The sequence below is a fragment of the Cavia porcellus genome, unplaced genomic scaffold, assembly GCF_034190915.1.
Source record: "Cavia porcellus strain 051 isolate PalLab524CR breed Dunkin Hartley unplaced genomic scaffold, mCavPor4.1 scaffold_6, whole genome shotgun sequence".
NCBI classification, from domain to species: domain Eukaryota; kingdom Metazoa; phylum Chordata; class Mammalia; order Rodentia; family Caviidae; genus Cavia; species Cavia porcellus.
Window position 1 is genome coordinate 103,871,110 of NW_026947489.1, and position 26,934 is coordinate 103,898,043.

Here is a 26,934-nt window from a genome sequence, read left to right on the forward strand (position 1 = left end):
CCTCCCTCCTCTTCCCTACAAAACAAAACAAAACAAAACAGCTTGGGATATAGTTGAGTGCAAAGGCTCTGTGTTCAATCCCCAGTAGAGAAAAGAAATCAGAATTTTGTAAGTCTTATTAAATCTAAAACTTTGATTTGATTTGATCTAAAAAAAGGATGCCTTATCATTTTACTCATAACTATTTTAGCAAGCCTGTCATCAAGGTGGTGTAGGCTTGCAATCCCGGCACTCTGGAGGTTGAGTCAGGAGGATTGTCATGAGTCTGAAGCCAGCCTGGTCTACATAGTGAGTTCAGAGCCAGCTTGGACTACGTAGTAAGACCCTTACTCAAAAAAAATCAGAAAAAAAGAAAATAAAAAAACATTTTAGCATATAGCATATATCTCTAACTGATAAAGGGTCTTGTTTACATTACTACTCTGCTATTGTAATGGTTAACAGGATCAATTTTAATTTTGAGTAATTCTTTAATGCCATCAAAATATATAGTCTGTATTCCATTTATTTATTTAGAGACATGGTCTCACTATGCAGGTCAGGCTGGCCTTGATTTTACTATATAGCCTGGGCTGCCCTTGAATTCATGGGCATCTTCCTGCCTCATCTTCCTAAGTGCTGGGATTACTCATGCCTGGCCCAAAGAACAGCTTTTAACAAAGATCAATACATTCCTTTTAATATTTTGGTGAAAGTAGTTTAATGGTCATTTATTTGAGATGGTTATCTACTTACTCAAGCTGTCTCTTAATAATACTGTGGAACATTTATCCCAGTCTCATAGTAATGTGGATAGATTTATCTCTCCAAGAATTTAAATAATTCTTTTGTCATTTTGAATCTATTAGTGATCCACAAGTAATATGACTCATGTGTGGAAATCTTTAATGAATTCGTATTTATTACATTTTTATTATTTCTAAGGATTCCAGAATCCTGCCTAATTTGTTTTTACTTTATAGCAAATGAAAATCTCAAGAGTACATGCATAATTTCCTTTGAATATATGCATTCCATGTGTAACTAATAATTGGTTGTATTACACTGTAGTAGGACCTAAAGAGGCTCTAAAGGAAATAAAAAATATAGTTCTTGCCCTTTATGACTGGGGCCAGGGGTGTCCTTTGGTAAAGTACCCAGAAAACCATTCCAAGAAAATTTAGGTCTGCATTTATGCAGGAAACAGATACTAAGTATCAGCTATGTTTCCAACCCTTGTTTTAGGAACTGGAAAATAATCATTGAACCAAAGACAGAAATGCTAGACTTCATGGAGCATAGTCTAGTGAGAGAAACATAAATCAAAAAAACCAAGGTTAGTAAGATGTATAACACGTTACATAATGACAAGTGATGTGAAGATAAACAGCAGGGAAAGAAAATAAGGAGTGTTAGGCCATTACAGCTTCAAGTAGAGTGGTCAGCAGAGAGTTATTAGAGTGAGATGTTTGAAGAGCTACAGAAGATGAGAGACATATTTGTTATGGGACATATCTGTGGAAAGAGGATTCCAAAGCAAACAAGTCTATAAACCTGTAGATGGGAGCATGCCTAGCATGTTTGAAGAGCAGCAAGGGAACAAAGTAGAGCCCAGGAAAAATAAGGGAGGGAGACTATTGTAATAATCCTACTAAGAGATTATGGTAGCCTCCAGTATTGTGGTAACAGTGGAGGTGGTGAGAAATCAGAACTTGATGACAGTTGTATATTGTTTTGTACATTGTCAGTGAGTATGTCTAGGGCAGTGATGGCAAACGTTTTTAGAACTTTCAGTGTTATAAACAGCCCGCTATGCACCTGAGCAGTAGGTTTACCACTGGTCCAGCAGTTTCCCTAAAGAAGAGATGGAGACATCAGTGTACTTTATCCACAGGGTAGATTATGGGTTCTCTGACTTCTGCCATGGCAAAAGTCAAGACAAGTTAATAAGAGGTGTAAAGAGGTTTATTAAAAAGAAATACACACTCAAGATGGGGGGCTGTGTAATGTAAACTTTCAATTGAAACATGATGATCCAGAATTTGGGTTTTTATGTGGCCTTGGGAGTACCCTCAAAATAGGTGGCACAGAATATGTAGTCTTACTTTCACACCACCATCCTTTTCGTTGGCTAGGTTTTAATGTAAACCATTTACATGTGTTTTAAATTTACAGATATGCTGCCTACTTAATAATGCTGCTTCCTTGAAATTGGAGATTTGTGGGATGAAAAGCACAGGCCCATGTCATAGTTGCTAAACAAGGACCCTCAATTTATAGACTTCTTGTATCTTTAAAACCATTTAGGGGGGAGTGAGTTTTCTGCAGGGAAAAAAGGCGTTGTACACTTGGGTAATTTTTATGTACCAAAATTCAACTTTAAAATTACAAGTTTTTGTCTCCTTTCTATTTATTTTTATTTTTTTCTATTCTACTTCAAATATAAGCCACGAAAGTCAGAGAAGTTAGAATTTTTGTATATGTTTATTCCATTTATGAGGAGTTAGAACAACTGTAAGGAGCAGGATTTAGGGGAAAAAACACCTAGAACTGTGTTTTGCATATATTAATGCCTATTAGTAATTGGAAATATCAATCAGACAGCTAGATGCAGCATTTTGTAGAATTTGGTAGAAAGTTTGGCAGAAGAAATCATTATAAGCAAGCGTGGTATATTGTTAAACAATGCTAGAAAGGAGGAGAAAGAAAAAATTAAGAACAAAAGTCTTTAGGGAGGAAGATGTTTTAAGTTGGACCTTTTAATTAGTGAAAGGAAAGCCAAAGAGATTCTAATCAGGAAATTTTCCTAGAATCTTAGAATATCCTGAAATAAATCTGAATGCTTTTTTAAAAAACCTTTTCCATTTTTTCTCTCTTGAAACTCTCACAGTATATCATAGAATCTTGCCCAACAGTAGTTGCACATGAAAGAGTATCTCATTACCTAATTCAAGAAGACTTTGAACTTTTGACAGTGTTTCATTACCTAGTTCTGGCTGATCTTAAACTTTCATTCTTCCTAAATCAACATCTCTTTCTGGGATTACAACCGTATACCATCACTGATGGCTTTTCAGTTTATTAACCAGTATTTGGTTGTGGAAACTTAGGTGTTTTTTTAAGTGTCTCAGTCTCTCTGTCTCTGCCTATCTGTGTCTGCCTGTCTGCATGCCTGCCTGTCTGTCGGTCTATATCTCTTTCTCTAAATTCTTCCTGAAACCATTTTCTTGCCATTTATTATTGTGCATTTCAAGTACATCCTGAAACTCCCTTCTGTATGTGAAAATGTTCTTCCTTCTCAAAATACCAGCACTGTTGCTTATGAGCAAAGCAATTTAGAACTGATTGTGTTTTGCTTCTAAGAGCATTGAGCATTCTACAAGTCTTAGAATCTTCATTTGACAGATTGGGCCAAACAGAAAAACAAACCCAAAAAATTATTACCTCATTTCTAAAACAGATTTTTCTTATCTCTTGAAAACTGACTTTACATTTATGTGTCATTTTTAATTGTTGTGGTTACTACTTAAAATAATTTTAACATGTCATGTTAAACCTTAAAGCCACTGGCACATGGAATTTCAGCTAATAGGGTAGCAGAGGCAGAATATCCTTGAGCCCAGGAGTTCAAGACCAGCATGGCTACATAACCAAGACTCTTTAAAAGTGAGGAAGAGAAGGAAGGGAAGAAGAGATGCAGGGTACATTTTTTAGTAATTTAAAGAACTTTTAAAAAATGAAACAAGTATTCTTTGCTTCATAATTTCTTTGCTTAATTTTTGCAAAATATGCTTTAATCAATTTTGGATTTTTGTAAGTTACCTGAAAAGTATGTGACATGTATTTCTTTTGTGAATTATGAACATAGGAAATTCTGTTGATTGCAGTGTTGCTTTCTCTAGGGAACAAAGAAGGAAGAGATTGAAGGTGAAGAGGAAGTGTCTGGTTTAATTCAACCTGCAGAAGTGTTTGCTCCCAAAAGCCTGGTGTTGGTATCCAGATTAGATTATCCAGAAGTATTTAGGGTAAAGAACGCATAGTGATCATTATTAAATTATTGTGTGACTCTGTTTTGAATGAACAATTATAGGTCCTTTGCATTAAAAATATCATTAAATTGGTTTAACAACTGATTGATAAAATTCTCATGAGCAGAAGAAATAAATTCATGTTGGTGAAAGGAATATCTGAATCAGTTAACGTGACTCTTTGCACCTCTAAAGATGTAGTGTTTATCCTTAGATCAGTCCCACATTAATTAAATACAAAAGTTATAAATCCTAAAGAAATAATTTGATTACCTATAGCAAATTTAAAATGTATTAGTAATTACAACCTTATACATGTTTATTCAATTTATGAGTTGGTGGATCAAAGCAAGTAGGATTACTTGAGATTTCAGACAATCCTGATCATACTGTTGCCACATATTGTTAAAATATTGTTTACTTTGTATTTTTTTTTTATATATACTGGAAATTTTCAAATTTAAGAAAAAAATTACTAGTAATTTATGAAAAACCTTTCCAGGCAGTGAGATAATATAGCCTAGGAAATAAAAGTGTCACGATTTTAGTGACAGTGGATAACTGTTTTAACAGTTACCAATTTTCAAAGTCACGAATTTCAAAGAACTGAAAGAACAATAAAGATTGAATTTTATCTTGTTTACCATGTGCCTTCTGCTTTTAATCTTATTATCATCTCTGTTTTACTACCTTGTGTTATTCACGTTAGATTTTCCATTGAGTAAATTATAAGAATCATAAAATAAGATCAAACATCTAATTTTTATAATCTTGAAATTTAGAGTTTTGCAGAGTAAGTTGAAATAATAAGGCAAAACGGGAAAGCAAAAATAGTTTAGATCTGCATGTTGATTAGAGTAGTTATCTGGGCACAGACAACTGTTTAACAAATTAGGGGCTTTCTGTTTTCTAAAAAGCATCTCAGAAACTCATTAGGAAGTCCTGGTCCTCAAAGAAAATTTAATAAATTTAATATTTGCTGCTTAACATTTGTTCCATGTTCACTGTAGAATATGTTGAAAGAGAAATTTTCCAGGAGCAGATATCATGCCAATTTATTTTTAGTGCTTTTTCCATAAAATAACTACATGTATCTTCTCTTTGCAGGCTTGCCTAGGTCTGATCTATACTGTGTATGTGGACAGTCTGAATGTCTCCTTGGAAAGCCTCATTGCAAACCTTTGTGCCTGCCTTGTCCCAGCAGCTGGAGGGTCTCAGGTAAACACAATAGAGATTTAGGTGGAGAATGACCACTCTTTCTCTACAGTAAATTGATGAGAAAGGAGAGAACAGAATTCTTTTTGTTTTGTTTTAAAGAGTTAGCCATTGTTCCTGTAGTTTATCTTCTAGACACCTAAGATTCCATTCTTTTCTTGGGTTGTAAAGTTAATTTTAACACAGGATTCACCTTTCATATAGCATAATTAGAAGTCACATTTTGTGTAACTTGAACTCTGTATTTTGTGAACGTTTACTTTTTCAGACTGAACTTTTAAATGGGCTCTTCCTGCTTTGCTTACAGCTGTATATAGTTATACCTCATTTTTATTAACTTAAAATAAAAGAATTGACGAAAATTACAAGACAACAGTAAGAAAACTCAACAGTTTTTTTGAAACATTGTGTTCATTTCTCAATAGATTCCTTTATTTTGTAGATGTAAAGATTTTTACATTTGCCTTTGAAATAGAAAACTAAGAATCTTAGCTGCTATCATGTGTTTTTGATTTCTAGAGCAATCATTCTTTAAAAGAAATGAACGTGGGCTTACAGGGTAATTGATTGGTAGGGTGTGTAGTTAGCACTCACAAAGCTGTAAGTCTAATCCCCAGCATCAAAAACAAACCCGGCACTTTTCCTTTAAATCATAAAAATAGATGATTATTTATTTTCCTTATTTTTATCTAATATTGAAGAAAAGGAAAGCTCCCTAAAGGTCACATTATCTTCAGTCTGACAGATATGTTACATACAATAAAATGGACATACATTTTCATTGCCCTTTATATTTTTAACTGTCCTCTTGCTTTTTTAGTTTTTTCTCTTTTTTAAAATTATGTATCCCCTTCAAATAGTCTTTCTCTTAAATTTTTACCTCCTTTTCCCCCTGTTATCAGGTTTCTCATCTTTGCTACTTGGCAAAATATTAAATGAGGATATATTCAAAATTGGGTCTAAACTTTAAAGAAGCAGAATTGTCATATAAACCTTTACTAGAGCTACTGAATTTAACTCTTTATTATTTTTTAGTCAAATTGTGAATGATTTTTTTTTGTTTCATCTCTAAATTTTCAACCATTTTTGGTTGTATACAAAGTTACTTGAATGTTTTGGGTTATATATTATTGCCCTTTACCTCTGTTAATTGGCTCTCATGTGGTCATTTGCTCTAAAATTCAACTTCAAAGGGAGTTTTATCTTAATGTCTGAAATCACTTCCTACGTGTACATTTCTCCTATTCTTCAGAAGCTGTTTTCCTTGGGTGCAGGAGACAGACAGCTGATTCAGACTCCTTTGCATGATAGTCTTCCTGTCACAGGCACTAGTGTGGCTCTTCTGTTCCAGCAGTTGGGTATGTCTTTTCTCCCATTTTCAATGCCTTCTTATTAAAATCTATTAAAAATTAAAAATTTATTAGTTGGTATAAATCAGAAAATATAAAATCATTTTATCTCTCCCAACTTGGGGAGTATAGGGAGCAGGTAAGAATGGAGTTTGCTGCCCAAGTTCCAGTTGTTGAGTAGAAGGGCATCTGAAGGACAAATTTTTGTGTCTCCTCATTGGGAGTATGACAGTAAACTGTGCAGATTTGGGTATCTGGTGGTAACTGAGAATAAAGAAATGTATGAGTAGGGAGACACTTGCTATGGCCAGAAAAGTTTAATGTGGTAGTAAAAAAAAGCATACAACCTGGACGTGATAGACTCTTTCCATTTATCCCAGCACTTGTAATCCCAGCACTTGGGAGGCTGAGGCAGGAGGATTCCCTATGTGTTCAAGGTCAGCCTGGGCTACATAGTGAGACCTTGTCTCAAAAAACAAACAAAAAAACTAAAAAGGACCACAATTTGAAGCTGATCCTTCAGGAAAGAGAAGTATATTTCAGAGGGCTCTTTGTATATTGGCAAAGAGTCTGAGAAATTAGAACTATTATTTTTTTAATAAGAGTATGAAATGGTATGGCACATTGCAATACAGTTTAACAGTTTTGTTTTAAGTTAAGCAAACCATGTAACCCAGCCATTCTACTCATAGGTATTTACCGAAGGAAAATAATAGATGTGTTTTTTACACGAATGTCCATATTCATTTCACTTATATAATAAAAAGTTGGAAACATGCTCAGTGTTTATCAGTGATAATGGATAACTGATAATGGAAATGAATTTAAAAATCTGGTTTTTCTGTACAATGGAATAAATGATGCAAAGGAAATGAATTGCATTGATACATACAATAAAATGGAAACAATTATGTTAAAGAAAAAACACCAGACAAAAAAGAATGTATACTCTGTGATTTAATTTTACTAAATTCTAAAAATGCTGTCTGATGGGACTTACAAATGAAGCAAGGCCCCTTCCCAACACTGGTGCCTCACAGGCCCTGTGAGAGAGGAGAGAAACTCCACCCATCTCTGCTTCAGACACCTGTACCTCATGTGCCCCTGTAGTGAGAAGGAAGTTTTCACCACACCTCCACTGTCAACACCAGGACCTTATAGACTCAGTGGAAGAGGAGAAAGGTCCCATTCAGCCCCTACCCCTGACACCAGCACCTTGTGTACCTTGCAGGTGAGAAGAGAGTGTGCCCTCCCTCCCCTAGTCATAGGCAGTATACCTATGTACCCTGTACCCTGCAATATAGGGTATCAGAGGGGACAGGCAAAGATTGATCTCATACAGGAAGAGACCAACACTTAGCAGTAGAGTTTTGTTCCAGGACTAAAATGTTACCCTGCCACAGAAGCTGGGTGAGAGATAGCTGTGGCAGACAGGTTTGGAGAGGGTAAAAGCTAGACAGAGATCTGCTGAGATCCTCTCAGAAGCTCTTCTCAGGCCAGGAAGATCATAGGGCAGGTATTCTATGATGGAATGCCATGTGTGGTTACTGTAGTCTTTAAAAAGGGTGTATATATCTGAAGGAGTTGGAGTTTGGCCTAACTGGTGTGCTTAAACTTTTGAAGATGCCTATCTGCAACAGAAACTAGCTATCTAATTTACTATAGGTCACTATAATAAATAGACGGTAGCGTAAGTGTATACACTAAAAGAATTGACCTTTATGCTCTTGTTAAGGATGGTTTCATGAGTGTTTCTTAGAATTTGTTAGTATCTAGTTCATATTTGATATCATTGTAGTCATGGACTTAACTGCTATTGCCAAGATGGCATAACTGGTGCTGTTAGTTTTATCTATATGCCAATATTTGGATTGTCTGAAAGTGATAAACAGTATTGAAGTTTATTCTTTAAGATTGGGCACTGGACTGAAAAAGCTGCAAACCCCAGCACAAAAAAAAAAAAAAAAAAAAAAAAACCTAACAAAAAATAGAAATACAAGAAAACAGAAGTGCCTCCAAAAACTCCTGACTTCCCCAATGCTGATCCAGGAGGTATTAAGGGGGTGGAAATCATAAGCTATAAAGTAGCAATGTCTAACAGAATATCAATGGAGGTAACAGTTCAATAAGGTCCTCAGCAGGCTCAGAGAAAATAGTAACTAAACAAAGAACGACCCATATGAAACAAATGAGCAATAAATCTAGAGAAGACTCTAGTGGAGTTAAAGAGATAACAGAAAATGAACAATGCCTTCTATAATACCTCATTTTCCATGAAAAATTTGTTTATGCTATCATACATATTAAAATCCAATGAGACACAGCATGATAGAACCAATGAAAATAGAAGAATAAAAGCATGGTAGGACTTCAAAGCAAGATGATATTAAATCAGCAATGGCTGCTATAATGTCTTGTTTTCTTCAAAGTAGCTATTCATACCATCACGCATAATAAAATTAAACAAAACAGAATAAAACCATTCCAACCAATGAATGAAAACATTATAAGGCTTCAAAGCAATATAATAGGGAACCATAATTACTATAAAATCTTATGTACTCTTATTATTTCTTACACAAGGGAGACTATACAGTATTTATACATGTGAATTTGATTTATTTCACTTATAAGTATGGCCTCAAGTTACCTCCATTTATTTATACACATCTCAATGTGATCATTCTTTGTAGCTGAATAGTACTTCCATACATAGCTGGATCGAATGGGACTTTCAATCCCAGCTTTTTGAGGAATCTCCAGACTGATCTCCACAGTGGTTGCACCAGTCTACATTCCCACCAACAGTGCAGGAGAGTTACTTTTTCCTCACAGCCTGTCCAGCACTTGTTGTTGGTAGTTTTCTTGATCCTGGCCATTCTTTCTGGAGTGGGATGGAATCTCAGTGTTGTTTTAAATTTGCATTTCTCTAATGACCAATGATGAACATTTTTTCATGTATTTTATTTGCCATTTGTATTTCTTCATCTGAGAACTATATATTCATCTCAGATGCCCATTTTTGGATTGGGTCTTTGAATTTTGGACCCAATCTGATTTTTTTTAATTCTTTATATGTTTTAGACAATAGTCCTTTGTCTGAGGGATAGTTCTCTTAAGATTTTTTCCCAGGTTGTGGGTTTTCTTTTCACTATGCTGGAGATTTCTTTGTACATGCAGAAACTTTTTAATAAGGCATGATCCCAGTTATTGATTCTGGGAAGCATTTTGATTATGAACACATTATGAAGTGTTCATATCTTTGATCGATTTAGATTTTAGTTTAGTACATGGTGATAGGCATGGGTTTAGTTTTAGTTTTCGGCATATGGAGAGCCAGTTTTTCCAGCACCATTTATTAAAGAGACTGTTGTTCTTCCAGGGAACATGTTTGGCCCCTTTATCAAAGATAAGGTGGTTGAGTCTGTTGGTCGTTTGCGGATGTATCTTCTAATTAAGAATAGGTCCATTTTTTAAAAAATAATAAATAGAAATCCGAGAGGTTAAAAGTACATATGGAAATCTACACAGTAAAAGTGACCAACAGGAGTATGCGTGTCAGACCTAGAAAACTGGGCTGTGATTAGTGATCAGTTAATGAGAGACACCTTAGAAACAATAGAACATGAAAAATAGACCTAACAGCTGTTAGATGACTCAAAGACTAATGTAAGTATAATTCAAAGCAATGAAAACTCAGAACATAGCACATAAACAGGACATAAAAAACCTGTTTCCAAAAATAATCATAGAAAACATTCCAAACATGGAAAGAGAATTTAATATACAGATAAGTGAGGCATATCGAACCAGAATACCTTCATCATAAAAAAGCACTCTGCCATACAATAATTAAAGTAAGAAACGTTCAATCCAAGAACAGAATCTTGAAACTTTATGTAGAGAAAAGCAACAAGTCACCTATAAAGGAAAACCTCTCAGAATTACAATAGACTTCATGAAAGGAAATTATGGAGATTAGAGCAGAAATAAATAGGGACTTACAAAACAATGCAAAGAAAAAGTGAGTTGAAGAGCTGGTTCTTTAAAAGAATAAACAAAATAGATATTTAACTAATGTTACCAAAAAACGAAAAGAAAAAACACCAGGCACTACAAGTGGAAGTGAAAAAGATGAAATCACAACAAATACTCTTGGAAATCAGAAAATTATTAGCAACCACTTCACAAATCTGTATGTCAAAAATTGAAGAACTCTGCAGAAACAGAGATTCCTAGAATACATTAATTATCAAAACTGAACCAAGAAGACTTAAAAATCTTGAATAATCCAATAATAGGCGATGAAATTGAAGCAATAATCTGCCAGCTAAGAAATGTTCAGGACCTGATGTGCTCATTGCTGAATTAAACAAGATCTTAAGGGAAAATCTAACACCATTACTTTGCAAAGTCTTTAATGAAATCAAGGGGGAAGGAGTACTCCCAACATCAGTCCTGGAAGCTAGCATTATCCTAATACCAAAGCCAAACATAGATCCAACCAAAAAAAAGAGAACTCTAGGTTGTTCTTTCTAATCAATATAAATGCAAAAATCCTCAACAAGATACTGGCAAACAGAATACAACAACTCATCAAAAAACTTACATATCATTACCAAGTAAACTTTATCCCAGGGATGCAAGGATGGTCAAACATACACAAATCAACAAAATAACGTATCACTAAAAGATTCTTAGACTTAACAAACTCAGGCCAAGGGTTTAGCTCAGCAACATAAGCGCCTGCCTGGGAAGCACAGGGTTGTGAGTTTAAGCCCTGGTACCAAAACAAATAGGTGTGTGTGTGTGTGTGTGTGTGTGTGTGTATGTATATGTATATATATAATCAACAGTGTCCTAAGATGATAAATACTCAAAAATCAATAGCATTCTTGTGAATTAATAATGAAATTACTGAGAAAGAAATTAAGAAAATGGTAGCATTCATGGTAGCATCCAAAAATTAGAATCTTAGGAATTAACCTAACTAAGAAAGTAAAAGACCTCTACCATTACAGTTATATCACTCTGAAAAAGGAAATTGAGCAGGGCATATACCTTCTTAGTCTTATTAACATTTGGCCCATTCTTTTTAGGATCATGTATGTGGTTTAGTGACCATTGTTATTCTATAATTGTTTTGTTATGAAAGTTCCTTTTGTGTTTAGATTCAGTTGTGGGGTTTTTTTGGTGATACCTGGGATTGAACTCACAACCTCATGCTTGCAGGGCAGGCACTTATGGCACTGAGCTAAGTCACCAGCTCCTTTTGTATTTAGAATAAGAATATTTTTATTAATATCTACTTGTCTATATTAATATCTACTTGTACTGCATTAAAATTAAAAATAAATATATAACTAAGTGACAGCAAATTTACAAGCCAAAAAAAATGCAGTTTGTATGGTGACCAGAAACAGGTCACTGATTGCTTGTGGATGACAGATTACAAGGGACTTGAAACTTTTTGGATAATTTGTGTTCAGAATTTTAATAGTAGTGATAGCTTTTTAGGTATCTATGTCTCTAGAAGTATATCATATTTTACAAAAATTTTAAAAATACTCAAAAACTTGTACATGACTGTTCACAGATGCATTAATACATAATTGACAACTCAAAAGGCAAAAAAGAATAGATAAATAAACAAATTGTATAGTATGTTTATATCCATATAATGGAAAATTATTCAGCCATTAAAAAGGAGTACTGTATTTCAAATACTTTAATATAGATAAATCTTGAAAATATGTTAAGTGGAAAAATCTAGACATAAAAGATCACATGTGTGATTCTGTTTATATGAAAGGTTCATAACAAGTAAATCTGTACAGACAGAAAGTAGACTAGTTACCATGGGGTGAACTAAGGGAAAATTGGAAGTGACAGATAATAGGCACAGGGTAATGAAAATTTTGGGAGTTGATGCTAATAATGGTTGCCTGCCCTACTGCATATACTAAAAAACATTGAATCAAACACTTTAAAACAGTGAATTTTGTATCATATGAATCATATTTCAGTAAATAAGAAACTATTAGGGCCTAACCTAGAGGCATCTTAAAGAGACTTTGATTTAAGATGATAAGAATTCTTAAAAAATTATAATTAAAATTGATTGAAACCCAGAAAATACATTGATTCCTGAATTCATAATATTAGACTGTAAAAGAATATGGCAGAGTACCAATTTATTGTCTTAAAAACTTACCAGTAAAGGAAAAAGAATCAGGATAATACATGTAGTAGATGGGAGGAATCGTTTCTTTCTAGAAATATTCTAATTAATAAATGGAAAGGAAAAGATTTTCAAGCTTGAACAACTGAAGCTCTAAGCACCAACAGCTGTGATCTCTAAGTATCACAAGAAAAAAATAAAACAGTGGGGGCTAGCTAGCTTGCTACACAATACCTATAATTTTATCAGTCTTATGACAGATAAAGCAGAAGATAGAGCTCATTAAATTACACCAAGAGAATATAATTATCAAAATACAGGTTTTAGAAACTATTATTCAAATATCCCAAGTCCTTTACAAGCATATAAATTATAAAGAAAGAACATGAGAGGAAGAATCTCTACATTGAAATAGATTTAAAAGACATACAGGTTTTTAGTAGCATGAGATTGAACTATAGTATATATAGTAATGTGAGAATGTACCTGTCGACGCTGGAATTCAGTAAAGTGATTAATGTTAAAGTCAGGGTGTTTACTTGTGTTAGTAAAGAATGATTGGGGACATAACTTGTTGACATAGATGGTGTTTATAACAATTCATTAAGCCATATATTTGTCTTGTGTAGTTTTCTATATCTGTATTTTATATTTCAGTAAAAAGATTTGTTAAAGATTTTTAACTTATAAAACTATTTCATTCTAATCTGTGTAGCTATTTTTTTCTTTTAAAAAAACTTACAAATGCAATGGTTTGAGCAAATTAGGAATTTTATCCTCAACAATAAAAAAATCTTGGAGTAGGCATTTTAGGATTGATGTATATTGGCTTCACTTTCATTAAGATAGAATGGAAAGTCTATCCTATGAAGTTGTTTTCTTTCTCCACTCCTCCCCTTGGTATTTATAGTGCCTTTTCCTCCAGACTGTAAGCTGCAAAAACTACTATGTTATCTTATTCTATGTTCTGTATGTCTGTCACAGTGCCTCAGCCACTGAAGTCACCAATAGTTATTGAATAAATGAATGAATATACTCATTTTGAAATGGTAATTATATCTCACTATAAGATTTTCAGGGGCTGGGGCTTTAGCTCAATGGTGTAAATGCCTGCTTGGCAAATGCGAGGTGAGTTCAATCCCCAGCACCAAAAAAAAAAAAAAAGCTTTTCAGTGTACAAAATGATACAAGATGGTTGGTCATTTGAAGATCGGATTTTATTATTTTACTCTATTATTTTGAGCTTCATTTTCCTTGGCTTCCATATTCTAAATGTGTTGTTTGGGGAACAATAAGGAAAAGGTAAGGAAAGTAGAAAGAAAGATGCACTACTCTGCACAGAGTTACATTTTCAAAAGCATATGGTGGTAATAATTCTGTCTAGAAGTATTTGTTTATCAGAAGTCATTTTGGTTAAACTTACTGAAGCTTCCCAATATTACAGTTCACTATTAATTTTTACTGCATGGGTTGGGGGCAGGATGGTGGTAGTTGATTTTACAAAGCATGGAGAGGAAGCAGGTAAGATTGTAAGATTCTTTTGTAACCCTCACTAGTTTTCCTGTGAAAGGTCTAATGTAATGAATGATAGCATTTCCTTTGTTCTTCTTTCTGAAAATTAGGATAATGATTTGTTTTTCACAGTTTAAAAACTTTGTGTTTTCCTGAAATGGTTATGTGGACTAAATGCCATTGGATCCTCACTCGCAGTAATTTCTTGTTAATCATCTTCATTTCTCTTTGTTTCTTTTTTCTCATTGCAGCCTACATGGAATATTTTTGTTTACTCAAGATTTGTTTTTTTAAGTTCAGTAAAACGCAGTTGTTTTTGTTAGTAGGATTCTATTCACAAGAACTGGTTTTTATGGCCCTACAGGTATCTAATCCATACCTGTTTAATATGGAAATCCCACTCTGACCCAAATAATCTTGTAAAATTCTCTTGATATTTTTTCATATCTACTCATCCTTAGTTTGAATTTTATTGAGAAACATACCAGTTTTAGAATACTTATTGCTGAATTTTCACGGTATATACTTTATCATTGCAAAAGTCTTTGACTAAAATGATCTGAGCCTTCAGCTCCATAGCTAAGCATTATTCTTGCACCATCTGTTTATACTTTTTATATGCATACTTTCTTTTTTATTATACATACTTAACTGCTTTTTCATTAGATACCATAGGGTAAATAATTCTTCACTGATTCTTTACAAGATACTACATGTAAGTTTTTTAAAATCATTAAAATAGCTAACTTTTTTCAGTTTATCTTCAAACTTTGTACTTGTTTTATACATTAAAAAATCCTTAAAATGTTGATTGTAAAGTCACATTACTATTCTGATATTCTAATGGAAAATCTTTGACATTTTCACTTTTGTCTTCTCCTGAAAAGTCTTGTATTTATAATACTATATAATTATTCTTTAAGTGATGTGAACTTTGTAGGAATATTTTAAAATATTAGGTTCCCAAAATAGATGAAAAATGCCAACAGTAAAAAGGCTTTAAGAGGTAAAAAAAATTACTTATTTTAAAGGCAATATCTTTCAGAAACATGTTGGTTGGTAACTTTATAAACCATCAAATTAATGTCACTTGTATTTTTTTTTTTGGTCATTTTTCATTAAGTGGACAAAATCTCTTACCTTCAACCATGTTCCTATCTTCATTTAGTTTTCTGAAGGTGGCATTATTTAGTCTTATTTTGACTTAGAATGGGAAAAAACAAAATACTCATTTTCTTTTTCAATACTATATGGTTTTAAAAGATAGTTTTAGAATTTGACTAAAGAATAACTTATACTATTTTTTATTTTAAAGAGAATAAAGCAAAACAGAACAGAACAATGCACCCAACACAGGACTTCACAACAAGACATCAGGATATCAACAGTGACAACCATAATGTCTCTTATTTTCTTCAAAATACTTGTCTATTCCTTCACACACAATAATATCAAACATAAGAAGATAGTATAAAACCAATCAAAAGAATAAGAATTTATACTATTACTATGAATGGTATTTTGTGTCCTAGATGGAAAAGAAGAAAACAGGAAATACAGTTTTTACTATATCTGTGATTATTTTTGACAGTTTGAATATCAGCTGTATTCTCAGGCAATTTGAAACAGAGTAAATCTTCTCACTAGTTCATTATGGAGTACTTTTCTAAAGAAGGTCCTTATAATATGTAGTCTACTTCAGAGACATAAGGATCTATAAGGAAGAAGATTGTTTAGCTTAATTTCTTATAGTAAATAATGTCTACAATAAAGTCTTCATCCTGCTCACCTTCTGATATCACCTTCTGATATAAGTATATATTTGATTAAATATTTATAAAGTTATTACTATATGCTAGGTGCTGTACTAGTCACTAGGGACATAAAGATAAAAAAAATCATAGTTCTTGGTGCAGAAGTATTTTTAGTCTAGTGAAGAAACAGGTATGTTTTCAAAATTATAGTGGAAAGCAATCAGTTCAGCACAGTTACAATAAGCAAACTTTTGATAGCTAGAAAAGTAGAAGCACATTCCAGGAAAAAAAAAAGGTATATATGTACCATTACAGGAAGTCATGAAAAGCCATTAGTGGGATAGTAAGATGTTTGGTGAACCCTCAGCCAACAGCTGAAGGAAGAAGTCAGAATGATACTATTTATTTCTAGTCTGGGGATGTAGCTCAAGGGTAGAGCACTTGGATAGCATGTGCAAGGCCCTGAATTTGGTACTCAGCATAAATTTTTAAAAAGCAAAAAACAAGAAGAAAACCTTGGCTATTTTTCATTTCACAGTTAAAGAGTAAGCATTTATGCTAATCCTGTAAAGGAGTCATTTTATAAATACCGAAAACAGACAGTTGTGGATTCTTTGTTGACAAAAACATATATGAAATATTAGTTACTACATAATTTGGGGATACTTCAGAAAGATCCTATTTAAAACTATCCTTCCCACTTCCCTTTCATGCTTCAGTCGTACCATTAAATAGATCTTTGTATTGAATTATCTTTTGTTGAAAACAAATGATCTGAGGCAAGATAGACATTACAGTGTTTTCAATGTCATTTAGTTCTCATCTAAAATTTTAGTTGGCTTCTTAATCACTGGGGCAGTTAAATTGGATTGTCAGTTTGATTGGCTTGAGAGTTGCTTAAAAGATTAGTAAAGCACACTTCTGGATAGTCATGTAGGTGTGTCCTAGAGTCCTTTCCTCTCAGGTGCACTTTTCTGGCTCTGCTTTCTGACCACCATAAACTATATAGCTTTGTTTGCCACACTCTTCCACCATGATGTTTCTACCTTGGGGCCAGCCAATCATGGCCTGTGTCCTCTGGAACCAGGAGACAAATTAAACTGTCCTCTTTAATTTCCGGTTGTTGGATATTGTGTTCCAGTGACAGGAAGTTGACCGATACAAGCACTTTAGAGATTATTTTTTTATAAAATGTAGCTTCTAATGGTGGCAGGATAAATAGCCCTGTTTTTCTGTGCTCCATATGACATGGTACATGTCTACATTATGTCGTTCTTTATTTATTTGGAAATCTGCCACCTTCACTGAACTGTTAGCTCTTAAGAACATAACTCAAATTTCTTTTTATCGATCCCTAGAAATATATGTATATATCTCAGTAGTTCATTAGTGACTTAATAATGGAAGAAGGAAGAAAAGGGAAAAAGAAAGGAAAATTTCTAATTAAAAGAATTATTTTTGCTAAGTTTATGCCCTCTCTTTTGTTTCTTATACAGTCTTTATCCTTCTCCAATGTTTGCTACTTAACTCCTAAGTCTCTTTTGCTTCCTGGTTCTTAAGTTTAGACTTAAAGTTAGATAAAAACCTGGTTAATCAGAACAAGCATAAACTGGAAATGTGAGCCAATTTAATGTGATTATCCTAGACCCAGAAAGAAAACCAGTTACTATTCAAGAAGGAAGAAAATGTGCCATATATTTTTATAGTTTTGGTTGAGGTGGCCTTTTATGGATTCCTATTTGGATATACACAATTTTAGTTTTGAATTCTTCGTGGTCTTGTGTATTTGGTAATTGACTTCTTATATTTAGAGGTTCCCATATTGCTAAGCTCTATTTATTTGTGCATAAAATATATTTAATTCATGTTATATTCAAGCCTATGTTTGTAACCCCTAAAAATATGCTCTTTTCATTTATTCAACTCAGCCAAACTTCTTTTTTTTTTTAAACTTAGGAGATTTGCCATGTCTAACATGTAGAAATAACAGGCTAAATTTGTAAATACCAAATATTATATCTCAGTGATAATTATGAAACCATATGTAAAACTTTAATCTGTGAAAGTAGATATTATCTTCATTCAGTCCTGTATTGCAGTACTTGAAACAATAGGTACTGAATAAATGTTGATTGAATGAGTGAGAAATATCCATTTTCATACTTCTCCATCATGGATAAAACAGAGCTATAATAAATTGTGTAAGGCTCCAAAATATATCATGTCTTCACAGCATGATCTGTTCTTCAGTTTACCCATTTGAAAACTGAAATTTGTGCAACATATGATTATTAGTCAGTAAAAGGGAGAATTCTGGAGAAAAGGATTTTTTTTCAAAACAAGAAGCAAATACACGTTAATGTTTGAGGCAATGAATTTTAGAACATTAACCCTTCCAGAAAACTGAGATCAGGAAGCATTTTTTTCAGAATGTTTCATTCTTTGAATAATCGATAGGACGTGTATATACTATTGTAGTGAAATCAGTAGTAATTATCACTGGGATATTTTTCATTTTTCTCTAAAATTGTGCAACTTTGAGTAGATATTGGGTGATAGAAGACAAGAAAATAATTCAAGTTTTTATAGAAAGCTGGATATGACTTAAGACATTCAAAGAAATTGAATTGCTAAATAACAGTACAACTGTGAACACAGCAATAAACATAGCTATTTAAGAATAAAAGTCATTAGTATAAGTTCTTAAAATTTAAGATTGCTAATTATGTAAAACAAAGCATATGATATTTAAGAACGCAGAATTTAAGTAATACCTTGTTTAGGTATGGGAAAATTGTTTATTTGCATTACTACTTTTGGACTAATGTAAAATTCACTTTTACACTAGAATATTGTCCTAAACTTATTTCTAGGTTATGAAACATATATCGTATCCTCTTTTAGTAAATATAACACATTTTTCCCCTTTGATAATATAAACTAATTGTTATGGTTTGGATCCAAGATGTCCTCTGTGTGCTGAATAAAGGCTGATGAGCTTTTGAGAAATGATTGGACCAAATGAATTAGTCCAATGATGAATTCAAAACTCAGTGATCTTATTAAGAAATGGAACCTAACTGGATGGAGCAGATCAATGGAGGCATGATGTCATGGTTACTTTTACTTTTCTCTCATTATTAAGACAAAATATTTGACTTCCAACATGAAGGAAAGAAAGGTTTATTTCTTACAGTTTTGGGAAATTTCAGTTCATTCTCAGTTGGTTCCAAGGCAGGGTATAATTCTATTTATAACATATCCAAAAAAAAGTGAGTGTAGTTTAAAGAAATTAAAGATTTGTGTTCATTCATAGATTGTAAAACTTGATACTGTAAAGATATCAGTACAACCCAATGGAATTCAATGCATTCCCTAATAAAATTACAATGTTCTTTCTTTTCTAGAAATAGAGACAGCTGACCCTTAAATTCATACAGAATTTTAAGGTACTCTAAATAGCAAAAGTAATCTTGAAAGGACATAATTTGAGGTTTCACTTTTTCTGACTTTAGAGCTTAACAAAGTTTTATTAAGCAAACAGTGTGAGCTAGACATATAGCTCAGTGGAACAGCACTTGTCAGGCACATGCAAGGCTTTAGGTTTTAACCCAACACACACACACACACACACACACACACACACACACACACACACACAGACTCCTCAGACATCTATATCAATGGTCAGAGAGTCACCATTCAATAGAAAAAAGCACTTTCATTCAAGAAGTGTAATGCAAATCTGGATACCCACAATAAAAAGAATAAAGTTGTATCATTACCTTATACTATGTACAAAAAATTGATTCAAAGTGCACTAATGTCCTAAATATAGAGTTGAAATCATAAAATTCTTTTAGAAAAAAGAAGGAGGCACATTTTCCTGATCTTGGATTTACAATTGATTCTTAGATATGCCACTAACAGCATGAACAAAAAGAAGATACATTATATCTCACTGAAATTAAAAACTTTTGTGTATCACAAGATACTAAGAAAGTAAAAAAAATCACTTGTTAAATAGGACAAAATATTTGTAAATCAGATCTAAAAAATGGTTTACTATGCAGAATATATGCTATCCTTAGAATTCAACAATAGAAGTACAGGTAGCTATTAAAATTTTGATAAATTGTCCATTAAAATACATATTTTCAAAGAAGAAACACAAATGCCCAATAATCATGTGAAGAGATGCTCAAGTTTACCTGTCATTAGGGAAGTGTAAATCAAAATTACAGTGAATGGGCTGGGGATGTAAGCTCAGTGGTACGCAAAAGCACTAGGCTCTAGGGTTTAATCCCTAGCACTACAAAACCAACACTAGTATAAAACCAACAATGAAGTACTCAGTAGGGTAAGTAATGTTAAAAAAAAATTAAAGAAAATAGCTATGCTATTGAGAATGTGGAAAAAATGAAACTCTCACACATTCAGGGAACAAAATATTTTGGCCACTGTATGAAGCAGTGAATTAAAGATTAAATGTAGAATTACCATATAACCTTTCCATTCTTAGGTATATACCCAAATTGAAAATATGTACTCTAAACATTTAGCTGAGTGTGGAGATGCACACCTGAAATTCTAGTGCTTGGGAAGATTAAGCAGAGGATCAAAATTTCACTACGTAAGTTCCAGAGCAGCCTGGACTACCTAGCGAGATACTTTCAGAGCAACAAGATAAAAAGAATGCATGCATATATATTTATTTTTAAAAAGTTACAATAGCCAAAGAGGAATGTGCTTATACACAGAGTACAGCGTGCGTGCGTGCGTGTGTGTGTGTGATGCAGTACATACAGAGTCTGCAAAAAGAAAAGTATATGTATTTCAGGAAAAGGAAAAACTAGTATAAATATTTTAATACTAAATTTATTGAGACATCAAGATCAATACAAGTCACCTTTGTCCTCTACAATTACGTGGCACTCAAAGTGGTGGCCAGTAGCTTCCACACCTTTATTAGTGTGACAAATTGCTGCTTGGGTAGCCTTTGTTATTGAGATTGCTGCATGTACATTTTCAAGTTTTTTTTTCTTAAAGCCAGCAGTGCAGTGGGTTTTCTGTGATATACAACACCCTATAGGATCCCCCCTATGCAGGTAACACCGTCTGTTGAAAGCACGTTGTACTATTTTTCTTTTCTTGAAGTATTAATGTCTTTTTTAGTGCAGTCTATATATACACACATATACTAAAAAATACAGTATATATGCATATAATACTGAATACTTTTCAGTCGTAAAGAGGAATCATGTACTGTCCTGTAAATTTTATAAGAAGAATGGACTTTGAAAAAAATACATGAAATGAAAAAAGGTCAAATATTGTATGATTCCATTTATATGAAATTTCCAAAACAAGTATATCTATGTAGAAAGAATACAGATTGGTGATTACTAGGAACAGTGTGTGAGGAGAATGGAGAGCAACTATTTACTAGATCTAGGCTTTCTTTCTGAAATGATGAAAATGTTTTGGAACTAGAGATAGTCATTTTACATCATCACACATGTACTAACACCACTGAATTGTTCATCTTAAAGTAGTTAATTTTGTGTTATATGAATATTATTTCAACAATTTTTTTGTGTACCAGAAATCGAACTCAGGATCTTGTACTTCCCAGGCAGGTGCTGTGCCAATTGAGCTATATTCTGGGCTTCACTAATTGTTGTTTTAAAAAGAAAAGCTATGGAAATGCTTCATATTGAAAGGAAAAAGACAAAAAAAATAGGATTAAGAATGTATGAAAACTAAATGGGATGTCTGATACTAGATTTTTTTTTGTCTTTTTCCTTTTTATTGGTACTGGGGATCGAACTCACGACTGCCTGCTTGCAAGGCAGGTGCTTATGCCGCTGAGCTAAATCCCCAGCCCCAGATGTCTGATACTAGAACGAATCCTGACTGGAGGAATAAGGCTCACAAGGAATATTATTTGAGTCAGCTGACAAAATTGGAATACTGTAAATTAGATTTTAAGTATTCCATTGGTGCTAAAGTTGCTGAAGGTGATTACTGTGGGTATGTAAGAGAATATATTCTTAGGAAGATGAACAGAAGTGTTTACAGGTAAACGTGAAGACATGTACAACCTACACTCAAATGGCTCAGAAAAAGATCGCATTATTTGTGGGGACAGAGAGTGCACACTCAAGAATGCTCTAGCATGTGTATATAATTATTGAAGCAGATGAAATAATCTTAACAGATTAATTAAAATATATTGGCTATATGATTTTTCTATGTAGTTTTTTCATTTGTTTTGTTTTGCTTTTTTTGGTACTGGGAATTGAACTCACCATCTCGTACTTGCCAGGTAGGTGCTTCTGCCACTGAGCTAAATCCCCGGCTCATGTGTAGTTTTATTTTGTTTTGTTTTTTAAGATACTATGTAGTTCAGGCTGGTCTTAAACTCACTATGTAGCCTAGGCTGACCCTGAACTTGTGACAGTCTTGCCTCAGCCTCCTAAGTACTGGGATTATAGGCATGTGCCACCATGACCAGCTCCATGTACTATTCTTATACATGTTACTTTTCTATAAATTATTCCACAGAATAATGTTTTAAAAAATCAGTACACTTAATGTTTAAATGTTTAAAAATCAATATACTTATGACTTAGCTTATTAAAATAGCATCATAAGTATGAAGTAACTTGTCTATGATTGCTTTCTCAGAGATAATGTTAGTCTCAAGCATATCTTTATACTTTGCATATTTACATTAATGTAAGCCATAAACAGCTGTGGTTTGCATGGTTCAAACATTATATAGTGCTCCTGTACTAAGCACTCATTATGTACTATAGTTTCCTCAGTCAGTATTACATTTGTTAAATACTTGAAAATTGTATTTAAATTTCTTTAATGCTTAGTTTTGTCAATTTTGAATAATAAAATTTAACTTTTTGTCAACACTTGCCACCTTCAATCACTACCATAATTTCATAGTATTATTTTACTATAATTCATTTTATTTTTAGGATGAATGCTTTTTTCTATTACTTCAGTAATGTGTCACTTTATATTTGTCTCTTGTGCTGCAAATACAAGGATATTTCTGTGGTAAACGCCAGGTCATGAAATGTCTAGAATCGATGCAGTAGCTAAGGTATAAGGTATATGCATCTTAACTTTATTTATATTCCTCACAGTAATATTTATAATAGTTCCTTTTCTCCCCCAATCTCATAGAAATACGATTGTCAGGCTTAAATTTTGACTGTTGTGATAGTTGAAAATCATGTCATTGATTTATTAGTTTAAACTTCGTTACTAGAAAGGTTGGGGATGTATGTAGCTTAGTGGTAGTTCACTTGCCTAGTAGGTACGGGGATTCAATCCCCAGTACCACACACAAAAAATATTGCTACAGATATTGGAACCTCTTTTTCATATGTATATCATCTCCTGTTTTGTTTACTCAAATACAAATTATAATTTCATATTCAGTTTATGGACTTAAACATTATTTCACATTTATACACTTTTCCATTTGTATACTTTGTAGGTAGTATCTTCATCTGAGACTTTCTTTAAATTATGTTTTTACACAGAAATTTAAAATTTAAGAGAATTGAATTTTTCAATTTTTCATTTAGGATTTATATATTTTTTTCTATTGGAATTCATAAATTTATATTCCTTGAGATTAAATTTTAAAGTAAGTATATTAAATTGAGAAATAATAATCGTATACATTTATAGGACACAATATAACATTTATATGTGTATGTATCTACAAATTGGAGTGGTTAAATGAAACAACTTATCACCTCACTTCCCATTTTTTTGGTGAGACTTTTGAAGTTTACTTTGACTTAATTTCAAACATGCAGCTGGGTGTGGTGGCATAACCCTGGCTGTGGTGGCACTCAGGAGGCTGAGGCGGGAAGATCGTGAGTTCGAGACCAGCGTGGGCTACAAAATGAACTCAAAGCTGGTCTGAACTGCATAACAAGACCCTGTCTCAAAAAGACCATAATAAAAGTAATTCGAAACATACAGTACATTTTGTTGACTATAGCCACACAGTACAATAAGTCTATAAAATGTATTTCTCTTAACTGAAAATTTTTATCCTCTAATCAGCAGCTTTCTATTTGTGTATCACCTACTATAAAAAAAAAAGTTCTATTCAGACAGCTTGCCAGTTCCAATGAAGTATTCTTGAGTGTCAACTGACTAGATACTAAACAGCCAGGAGGATACAGTAGTGACTAAGGCTCCACTATAGTCTTTGAGATACTAACATTTTGTTGATAAGGACATCAAGCAGAGAGAACATGGGGAAAAGAAACAGAGATAGTAAAAAAAAATTCTGAGAGCTTGGTATGTAAGTTCCATGTTGATTACATAGTGGAGTTAGAAAGATGTGGTTGCCAGGTGTCTTGGTTACTTTTCTCTTGTTGCTGAGACAAAGTATTTGAGGCCCAAAATGAAGGAAGGAAAAGTTTACCTAGCTTACAGTTTTTGCAGGTTTCAGTCCATACTCAGCTGGATCCAAGGCAGGGTAATATGGCTAAGGGGCAGCCATATATGGCTGCCACTAGGGACAAAAGCAAAAAGGGAAAAATGGAAAGGCACACTCCTTCCTTATATGTCAGTTACCCGTTCCTAGGCGGGTACATGATACACCCCTCCAATTCCAGAGCTAGACAGCAAACAAATCCCAAGTGCTAGACTCAACCACCTTGGAAAGATCCACCCCCGCATAACCACATGAGGCTCTGGGGGGCTGTTTAAACACAAACCATAACACCAGGTCTGGTGGTGCACGCCTGTAATCCCAACATTCAGGAGGTCAAGGCAAGAGGATCACTGCAAATTTGAGGCCAGCCTGGGCTACAATGTCAGTTCAAGGCTAGCCTGAACTGCATAGTGAAACTCTTGTCTCAAAAAGACCCCCCAAAATCTGGTTGTCTGGTTTTGAAGTCTTATAATACATTCATTCTTCTTAATGGTTTTATACTGTTTTATTATGTTTGATACTGTTGTGTATGAAGGTATGGTCAACTATTTCGAAGAAAACAAGGGACATTATGGTGTCCTGTTGTCTTGTGAAGTACTGTATTGTTGCATTGTTCTGTTCTGATTTGCTTTGTTCTGTTTTTTGTTGTTGTTGTTGTTGTTGTTGTTTTATTCTCTTAAAATTGAAAAAAAAAGGAAAAAAAACAAAAAAGGAGAGAGATGTGGTTAAGATCATTGGAGGCCTAGACTTTATGTGTTTTCTAACATTTTGGTATAGACTTTATGTTTTCTAACATTTTGAGCATCAGAGCCGTAACTTCAAAAGAAATTAATGGTAATAACTACAATAATAAAAGTAATAATTATAATATCAGTTAATGTAGATTGATTGTTTTACCATGGTATTATGCTAAAATTTATCACTTACCTCATTTTCTCTTCATAGCAATGTTCTAAAAATAGGCCTTTGAGATTTTTTTTTTTCATTTCATTTTACTGAACACAACTCAGGGAAATTACTAATAAAACAAGTTAAAGCAACACCTCCTCTCAAGTGTTACTTCTGTGGAACAGAATTCATTTGCAGATTGTTGCCCAAAAGAATTGAAAGATGTAGAGGAGTTTGTGGAGGTAAAAATGACAATCAGATTTTTCTTTTATGTCTACCATTCTAGAAACTAGAGGATTGATTTGAAGGGAATAGGGACTGAGTTGAGAAGAGCAATTATGAGGCTATTGTATTAGTCTAAATGAAAGTTTAAAAATCTAAACCACAGGTTCTGGTGTTTTTCATGGAATAAATTGTCATGATAAAAAGGAATAGTCCAACTAATAATGGACTTAGAAATTTGTGCATGTCATAGTAAGGGATGAGGAATAATAAAGAGGGATACAGGAAATATTGTGGCTTGAGAAAACAAAAGGGACTCTTAATTTAATGGATCTGTGTGACTAACGTTGAAGAAATAGAATAAAGATCATTTGAGTTAGTAATAAAAAATGTAATTATTTAATTTCAATTTGGTAAATATGTACAGTGTATCTTCTAGTGTTGTCACTAAAATATTATCAGAAAAGAGTTCAATAAGAGAGCTTTTAAATTCTACATAAGCAGAAGGAATAAAAGAAGCAAGAGAATTTTTTTAAAAATTAGAGGTAGAACCAGTAAAATTGTAAAATAGGTTGCTATTTATGTAGTGTCTAAATCATGTAGATATGTAGTGTAATTCAGTTAAATTATTTAAAAAACCAAGTTTGTCAAACTAGATTTTAAAAAAATACATTGGGGCTGGGAATGTTGCTCAGTGGTAGAACACTTACCTAGCATATGTGAGGTCCCAGGTTCCATCCTTCGTACCACAAAACAAAAATTTTTACAAGAAATTGAGAAAGAATAAAATAAAAAAAAAAGATATATAAGGCAGATTACAAAAACAAATCTGGTATGATCATATTATCATGTGTGTCTTAAGAACAGGAATATATTCTGAGAAATGCTCTGTTAAACAATGTCATCATTGTATAAACATCAAGTATACATATTTATAGAAACATAAGAGATGTAAATGGTATAGCCCACTTAATACCTATTGTATGTAGTGGAGAAAGAAAGACTAATATCCTGTTGCACCTAGGACCATGATACACCAAGCAATGTGAGAGTAAATCAAGAATGAGAGAAGATGGTACAATCAGGAGACATAGTAAATAAAGCATTTACAAGGTTGTTGTCAGCATAACATAGCCTGTTTTATATGTATATGGACCTACTACAGAGCCTTTTTTTATTCTTGGCCCCAACCAAAACTAGCACCTTTCCAAGACACTTGGCCAGAGTAAAACACCTAAGTAAGGAACATACAGCCTCGAAAATCCAAACAGGTTCACTAGGGATTGTGCCTTTGATTTTGACTATAGGAAAGCCAGATGCAACA

The 26,934-nt window shown here is 33.2% G+C and overlaps 1 protein-coding gene across 7 annotated transcripts in view; it reads left to right on the forward strand.

Moving 5' to 3' along the window:
- The window catches only part of Sbf2 (SET binding factor 2), a 497,072-nt gene that overhangs the window by 237,502 nt on the left and 232,636 nt on the right, over positions 1 to 26,934 (forward strand). For 6 of the 7 annotated variants that reach the window (XM_013148062.3, XM_013148064.3, XM_013148063.3 and 3 more), the window contains exons 4-6: positions 3,882 to 4,004; positions 5,115 to 5,225; positions 6,475 to 6,580. In XM_013148062.3, the coding sequence (XP_013003516.2) occupies positions 3,882 to 4,004; positions 5,115 to 5,225; positions 6,475 to 6,580 (340 nt within the window). The remainder of the gene's footprint in view (positions 1 to 3,881; positions 4,005 to 5,114; positions 5,226 to 6,474; positions 6,581 to 26,934) is intronic. The other variant, XM_013148065.3, reaches the window with a different exon arrangement.